We start from the raw sequence: 8,705 nt of genomic DNA, 5'->3' as shown, positions 1-8,705 counted from the left end.
GAGGTTGGGGTTAGCTGATGTAAGCTTTTAGGCATAAAATGGATAAACATGTTCTACTGTATATAGCACAGAGAACAATACTCCATATCCTAAGATAACCATAATGGAAAAGAGTATTAAAAAATGTGTTTATGTCTATATTATACATATATATATATATATATATATATATATTTTGCTATACTACAGAAATTAACACAACATTGTAAATTAACTACACATCAATTTTTTTAAATAAAGTCTTCCATAGAACCCTCTTGATTAATTCTGCTGATAATACTGGTTATTTACTCTGGAAGTACACACACAATAGAAATACCAGTGGAGTACAAGGTGGTTTCCAGAATTTTATTTTCTCTGTCTGTAATTTTCACTCAGAATTCTATATAGAATTTAGGCAAGCAATCCTGTCTGCATTTTCTGTCTCAGTTTTAAGATTCAGATCATGGCCCCAGTCCCCTAAGACTTTTATGCCTTATCCCAGCACATATATATCATGGAAAAAACAGGGGCAAATCAGGGCATGATGAGTACAAAGTCTCACCTCTTCTCTCTCTGTTCCAACCAATGAAACAGGAGTTCCTTACAATAAAAAGTGATCCAGGCAGCTACACTTCTTCTGCATCCTCCTCCTCTAGTCCATCCAAGAGGCACTAGCCTTGTTTCAGAACGCAAGGTCCATGATGCCAATCACCCACTTCACCCTTACCCCCAAGCTGTGCATCCTCCAACTGGGAGATTGGGCTATGAAACCAACCTTTTCAGTAATAGACATTCAGTGACTACCAAATGGCTTCAAACAAGAAATAGAAATAGAGAACAGAGTTGGTTTTGAGCACTCCTGGGTGCCATATAGAAAGGAAAAGCAGAAACTAAATAAGTGCATAGACTTGAAGTCATTTGGGCTAATGCCCAAAGTGGAGGTCACATATTGGACTGATAAAGGACACCCTTGAGTAGTTCCTTGGAAAGGAGGATAAACTGAAAACACCCACTATTGTAAGAAGAAGTGAAATAATTACATACCCATGCTCCATCAGGTGCAAACAGTTCTAGAAGTTACCAATGAATTCCCTCAATTTCTCTTCCCACTTCTGAATTAGATCATGACTCTCTTCTTCCACTGTGCTAAGAAATTCCTTTGATCTTTCTTCCATGTTTTTGACCTTTTCCTTCATCTTGTCTACCTGGTTTTGGAAGTGGTACTTCTTCTCCTGGTCAAAAATTAAAGGAGAAAGAAAGAGTATACCAATACAGTATACTAACGCATATATATGGAATTTAGAAAGATGGCAACAATAACCCTGTGTACGAGACAGCAAAAGAGACACTGATGTATAGATCAGTCTTATGGACTCTGTGGGAGAGGGAGAGGGTGGGGAGATTTGGGAGAATGGCACTGAAACATGTATAATATCATGTATGAAATGAGTCGCCAGTCCAGGTTCGATGCACAATACTGGATGCTTGGGGCTGGTGCACTGGGACGACCCAGAGGGAGGGTATGGGGAGGGAGGAGGGAGGAGGGTTCAGGATGGGGAACACAGGTATACCTGTGGTGGATTCATTTCGATATTTGGCAAAATTAATACAATAATGTAAAGTTTAAAAATAAAATAAAATTTAAAAAAAAAAGAAAGAGATTTACCCAAAAGTGCTTGGGAGAGATTAGTCATTCACAGAATGGTCAGATTTTATTTCAACTTGTGCATGTTCTTAACCTGAAGAGTCAGGATGCTAGTTTCCAAGGGCTGGATTGATGGGAAGGCCCATCTCTTGTAAGAAAAGTCACTTCTGATTAGTCTATTTGAATGGGTATAGTGAAGTACAAGTGGTTGTAATGTTCTCTTCCTTATAAATAAAGTTGAATTCACTTATACAAGAGAAGAACCAAAAGTATCCATTTGCTGTTTATTTTGGATAGATACTAGGTGAATGCATCCCCTCAGTTCTCCTGACACTTAGACAAAAATATGAACTATACACAGAATGGCCAGTCAGAAGCAGCCCGAGTTCTCTATTTTACTGAGACATTGTTAAAACCAATATTGGTTGAAATAAGTGAGCCACTGGCTGGGCCTTAGCACCCATGTATTACACTGAAATTGTCACTGTCATGATATTTCCCATTAAGCTAATGGAACCACATCAGTTTCCTTGGTAATGAAGAAAATTTTTGTTCTGATAGATTCTCTGGACTGGGACTTTGTTCATAGCCTTGATGCAGCACTGCTATACCTCTGTGCCTAGAAGGCATCAGATGCTGGGCAGCTCACCTGCCATCTCTAAACCTCAGTTTTCTCATCTGTAAAATAGGGATAGTTACTGTCCCTACCCTAAAGGGTTGCTGTAACAGTTAGATCAGATAATGCATGTAAAGTACTTGGCACAATGCCTGGCATTTAGTAGACGCTCAGTGTGTGTTGGCTGTTTGATTACTTGTAAGCAACAGAAGCATTTAATCACGTTATCTGGTGAAAGTGGAATCAAAACCATGAAGACAACATGAAACAAAGGCTCTTTTCCTCCATGAAACCATAATACATTTCCTCCTGAAGGGGTAATAAGATTTCTCACCTTTCTTCAGTATATGGAATTGAAGTCCATTTCATATTTCAGAATCTTTGGAGCCACATACAGTATTACAAACCTGGGTCCGGAGTCCCTGATCTAGACTTCACAAACATCCCTGCAGCCTCAGGGCGAGGAGTGAGCCATCCGTGCTGCCAGCCAGCTGTATATAATACACGGCGACTCTCCACTGCTCTCAGGAGCTGCTCGGAGCACCAGACTGGGCTCTGGACCAGGGGGCACAAGGCGGGGAGGCTGCTACTGCTTCTGCCTCTACTTTGCTTGAGGCACTTGAGCCAGGTCCCTCCGAACTCAACTTTCCTCATTTTTCTATTGACAAATTCAGGGACTCAGGCTGGTGACTGACCCTCGTCAGGTTCCTGCCACTCAAGGTTCCGTGATTCATCTACACACTCACCCAGTACGTGATGCACTCTCTGTGCCACAGCGCAGTTTGTGGTCCCAGAAAGGCAACGGGCACATCCACACGGACTACACGGTTCCCTGAGCTAAGTGGCTTATCACAGGCCGTTGAAAGAGTGCGAGCAATAACTTTCAGAAATGGCTCGGCATGCCTGGATGGGTGACTGAATTCAATTTAAAAGAACAGGCAGTTTAATTTATTGAAATAACCAGGGCTTTATGCTCTGTAAGATACCAACTAATCACTTTGACTGAATTCTTCTCAGCCACTTGTTCTGTTTGCCACTTGAACCTGACATTTTCCATTTTGTTGCCCAGTCTGTACGAAGCCACAGAGCCCAGACTCCCAACACTCCCTGCCTCCTGAGGACAACTGATCATAGCTGACTTACGATTACTGAAAGAGCCCTACCTCATTTGGAAGCCAATGACCAATTTGTATAAACTTCTGAATAACTGTGGCTTCATATAATTAAAAACATCTAGTTTTGTAGAAAAATCACCATATCTATTTGAGGGGTGGTTTAGTCTCTAAGTCATGTCCAACTCTTGCGACCCCATGGACTGTAGCCTGCCAGGCTCCTCTGTCCATGGGATTCTCCAGACAAGAATACTGGAGTGGGTTGCCATTTCCTTCTCCAGAGGACCTTCCCACCCCAGGGATTAAACCCTGGTCTCCTACATTGCAGGCAGATTCTTTACTCACTTAGCTACGAGGGAAGCCCGGGTGGTGGAAATTCTGTATGTGTGGAGAGCTCTTATTTTGCTCACCTCAATCAGCTCCTTGGAGTTCAGGCAAACATAGTCATCCAGACTCACCAACATCACCTCTAGCAACTGGGCTGCCCTCTTTGCTTTTTAACAACTTGTTTTTAAAGATTGTTTTAATGGGTGCTCTATTATTAAACTAACAGCAGCTCTGTGAGAATACAGCAGAAATACAAGAGGAAGCCAAAGACTTTGGGCTTTTTTTAAGTGGCTGTAATTTCTCGGGACAAAAAAAAAAAGCAGCTGTTAAAGTTTCTAATGAGCATCTGTAAGGCCTTAATAAAATGAAAATTGTAAACCGTTAAAATAAGAACACACTTTCTCTGAGTTTAGCTTTGTAGAGCCTCTGTGCTCCTTTCTTCCCTTGGAGCAGAAGACAACTCTTGCCTTTTATGAGGGCAGATCTCTCAGAAACCCTTCACCCAAGTCTGAGAACTCTAAATGGGGAGGTTGGGGTGTGGAAAGGGAGGTGAGGCAGCTCCCTTAAAAAATGTGATGTTCACTCACTACCTGTATGTCTTGGTCAAATTACATTACCCATTTGGACGTTGGTTTCTCCATCTATAAAATGGGGATAATAATACATCGTTGGGCTGTTGTGTGGACTGAATGAGACAATAAATGTCAAACATCAAGAATATCGAGTGGTGTAAAGTAAGTGATTTGTAAACAGTGCCAGCAGTAGCGTGACACGCTGGTCCTCAGAGGTGTGGGGTGGCACACTTACATTGATAAAGCTGACATTCAGTTCCTTGGCTGTGTACCCTCTCTGGAGGTTGCATCTGGCATAAACATCATAGTCACAGACAATCCTGGTGATGATGTCTGATGTTGAGATGCCTTCTGTTCTCTGTGTTGGAACAAACATCCCTGTTCGAATAGAAAAGACAGGATGAAGAAAAAACAACTAAGATGATCTCAGGTGACCCATTTTCTTGAATGACTCTCCTGTCCAGGACAAAGTGGCAGCTCCTAGGTCAAGGTGGCTTTCACATCTGGCCCCAGCCGACTCTACCAGGCTCAATTCCAGGCACTCCCTACCTGCCACAGACACTGCATGTTTGTCATACTGGACCTGTTCCCTGGATGCACCAGGCACTCACCTGGCTCTCAGCATTTGCTCATTTCAAGCCCTTCTTTCCTGCCCCGGAAACCCCTTCCCTGCCCACAGCAGCTGCAGAGTACCTCCTCATTGTACAGGGTCCAGTCTTAAGGCTATGCCTCTGGGAAGTCTTTCCTGATGTCACCAGGCAGAATCCACAGCCATTAAAATATAAATTTGACTGCCATTAACAAAAGAATTTTCAGTATCCATTTCCTTGTGGAAAGGGAGCACTCTGAAAGCACAGGCTGTGTCTTGATCATCTTTATGTGTCCAGCACCCAGTTCAGTGCCCCAGTGTCTAGCACATGGAAAGTTCTCAATACATGCAAATTAAATGAGTAAGTGAATGGAGCATAGCAGTCAAGTCAAAGAATTTGTGAGATCACAGCAACTCCCCTTCTTCCCCAGGGAGTTCTGCATCATGTTATAGCAAAGGAAAAGAAGAAGGATGCAGTATTTTTATTGTCTCTGATCTAAAGACATGCCGAGGGGGTGCTCGATGAGAGCACCTTCTAAGAGCAATCTACTCTCAATGGTGGTTTCACCACACAAAGGCCTTTTCATCTGTACTCTACTGGGACTGAGAAGAAACAAACAAGCACAGAGGGTGCCAAGTTCTCATGGAACTTCCTTAAAGTCCTCAAAGATATATTTGAGTGTACCAATACAAGGCCATAAAGAAGTCACAAGTGTTATCAAAGACAAGAATCTGGTGAAATCGAAGATGACATAAACAGATGAAAGATATACCTGTTTTTTAATAGAAAGAACCAATACTGTCAAAATGCTTATACTACCCAATGCCCTCTACAGATTCAATAAAATCCCTATCAAAGTACAAATGGCATTTTTACTAGAACTACAACAGAAATTTTAAATTTGGATGGAGACACAAAAGACTCCAAATTCTCAAAGCAATCTTGAAAAAGAAAAATGGAGCTGGAGGAATCAAGCTTCCTGACTTCAGACTATACTAGAAAGCTACAGTCATCAAAACAGGGTAGTACTGTCACAAAAGCAGATATATAGATCAATGGAACAGGATAGAAAACTCAGAAATAAACCCACACACCTGTGGTCAATTACTCTATCACAAAGGGGGCAGACTGTACAATGGAGAAAAGACATTCTTGTCAATAAATGGTGCTGGGAAAACTGGACACCTATATGTAAAAAAAAAATGAAATTCAAACATTCTTTAACACCATGCAAAAATATAAACTCGAAATGGATTAAAATTCCATGTCCTGCAGAGTAACTAAGCCCTCCAGGAAGAAAAAAAGTTCCTCCTGGGATTGAGGGAAATGCTGAGAGGGATCAGGAGGTAAGGAGCAGGAGCAAGAGACTATGGGCAGGGCCTGTGTCTCGCCCTGATGTAGGTTCAACCCCCGGGGACAGAGGCAAGGAAGAGACCACCGTAGAAAGCCCAGAGTAGAGGGGCTAGTGCCTTGTTCACCTCGAGGGACTCTGGGAGGAAATGGCCCTACAGAGACCTCATGCCAACATGCAGGGCCTGGGGAGAGCGTTCCTTAGGGCCTAATGCGGCTCCCCCCAAGGCCCTCCAGTAGACAGCAGAGGGCAATTCTGATGTGGCCAGAGACCCTCTCAAGGAACACTGAAGGGAGCCAGGACCTGAGACCAGCCTGACTGCAGTATGGGGAAGTGAATCCCATGGCTGAGGCTGTGGCAAGGACAAGCCAAAGTGGGAGGTGGCTGCAAACAGATAGAGCGGGAGGCTGAGTGTCAGAGGGCAGTGCTGAGGATCTGCTAGCCAGGGATGATGGGGCTAAGCAGGTCTCAAAATACCATGACCAAAGGTCAGCAGAGCCAGACCCTCACCCCACTCAAGTCAACACTCAAATCACAGCAGGAGGAGAAGGCCAAAAGTTGAGTCCACATAGTCTGAGTGCAAATCTTGAGGTGTCTGAATTACTTAAGAGTCAAGAGTGGCTTTTCTGTCATCTGTGGAGATAGGAGATCCTAAGTTTGGTTACCAACAAAGGTTCGTATAGTCAAAGCTATGGTTTTTCCAGTAGTCATGTATGGATGTGAGAGTTGGACCATAAAGAAAGCTAAGCTCTGAAGAATTGATGCTTTTGAACTGTGGTGTTGGAGAAGACTCTTGAGAGTCCCTTGGACTGCAAGGAGATCAAGCGAGTCAATCCTAAAGGAAATGAACCCTGAATATTCACTGGAAGGACTGATGCTGAAGCTCCAATACTGTGGCCACCTGATGCAAAAAGTTGACTCATTTGCAAAAGACCCTGATGCTGGGAAACATTTAAGGCAGGAGAAGGGGATGGCAAAGGACAAGGTGGTTGGATGGCATCACTGACTCAATGGACATGAGTTTGAGCAAACACTGGGAGTTGGTGAAGGACAGGGAAGCCTGGTGTGCTGCAGTCCATGGGGTCACAAAGAGTCAGACACAACTGAGCGACTGAACAAAAACAAAGTTTGGTTACAGAAATTACTCTCCCCCTCCCTAGCTGGTCCTTTGCCACATCTGCTCCTGGCACTCCCTGCCTCAGAGGGGCGTCTGGCTCCACGTGACACACAGAGTTAAGCCTAAGCCACCAGTCCCACCACCTGCCAGTCTCTCTCTGCTGTCACCTCCACACACCCTTCACCACATGAACATCGTTGATTTTCTCCAAATACCCTACACTTCTTCATATACTCCCACCTTTGGACACGCCTCACCCACAGACTTCTAATACTTTGGTGTAATTATTTACATCTGGCTGTGTTCTCTTTTGAAGGTGAGGGCCCTGTATTATTCATATTCATATCCCATTTCCCCACCAACAGTTCCAGCCTTGTGGATCCACTCAGCAGTTCATGCGTTAACCCACAAGAATCAAAAGCTTCCACAGATGGAATGGGCTGCCTCAGGAGAGAGGGCACTCCCCCTCATGGGAGCTGTGCAAGCATCAGTTCTACCCAGGGCTGACAGTGATGCCAGAGAGGGGGCAGAAGACTGGGCAACTGACCCTCAAGAGCCTGTGCTACGCTCAGAGTCTGAAGGTCCCTGAGTACTGGGAAAAGGCAGCAGCGGCCGCAGGCTGAGGGGGAGGATGCTGGACCAACATGGGTGGAGTTCCGGCGGCCCCCAGGGAGCGGGGAAGAGGGCTCTGGTGGCAGACGCCAGCAACAGGGGCAGCTCAAACATAGTGGAGCGTGTATTCGGCTTCCTGAAGTCCCTATGGAAAGCATGGTAACTCACTCTACTACAGTTGAGGCTTTAATGCATGGAGGGAGGCATGCATGGGTGTAGTGAAATCCCTATAGATGAGATGTATGGTAGACAGTGTGTGTTGTGTTAGTCTGTGTGTTAGTCACTCAGTCATGTCTGACTCTGCGACCCCATGGACTATAGCCTGCCAGGCTCCTCTGTCCATGGGATTCTTCAGGCAAGAATACTGGAGTGGGTTGCCATTTCCTTCCCCAATGGTAGACAGTAAAATAGCAGGAAATAAACTATGCCATTAAAAAATCTATTGGGTTGGTCAAAAAGTTCGTTGGAGTTTCTCTGTTGCATTGTACGGAAAAACCCGAACAAACTTTTTGGCCTACTTCTGCACCTACCTTTAGCTACAATACCAGTTCCAGCCCATGCCTTCCTCAAACACTTCTTCACTCCAAGGTTCTCAGGCAGCAATAGGCTTACGGAAGTTTATGGAAGGTGGTCAGATGGAGGGAGATGGGTGGAGAAGCTAAGGAATCAAGGTAATGTACTGTACCACCCCCTCCACCATGGACAGCTCCACATTTAGCATCAGGAAAACCACCTGACCCTCTAAGAGGATAGAAGTAATTACCTTTGCCCCAGCTGTCTT

The 8,705-nt window shown here is 44.4% G+C and overlaps 1 protein-coding gene across 1 annotated transcript in view; it reads right to left on the bottom strand.

The window, feature by feature from the left end:
- Window positions 1-319: 319 nt before the first annotated feature.
- The window catches only part of LOC113887576 (choline-phosphate cytidylyltransferase B-like), a 34,495-nt gene continuing 26,109 nt past the window's right edge, over window positions 320-8,705 (bottom strand). The window contains exons 3-4 of the mRNA XM_027534761.1: window positions 4,490-4,632; window positions 320-1,214 (exon numbers count right to left, since the gene is read on the bottom strand). Of these exons, the coding sequence (XP_027390562.1) occupies window positions 1,053-1,214; window positions 4,490-4,632 (305 nt within the window). The 3' untranslated portion in view covers window positions 320-1,052. The remainder of the gene's footprint in view (window positions 1,215-4,489; window positions 4,633-8,705) is intronic.

The sequence above is a fragment of the Bos indicus x Bos taurus genome, chromosome X, assembly GCF_003369695.1.
Source record: "Bos indicus x Bos taurus breed Angus x Brahman F1 hybrid chromosome X, Bos_hybrid_MaternalHap_v2.0, whole genome shotgun sequence".
In the NCBI taxonomy this organism is placed as follows: Eukaryota; Metazoa; Chordata; class Mammalia; order Artiodactyla; family Bovidae; genus Bos; species Bos indicus x Bos taurus.
This window is presented reverse-complemented; position numbering and strand designations above follow the sequence as displayed.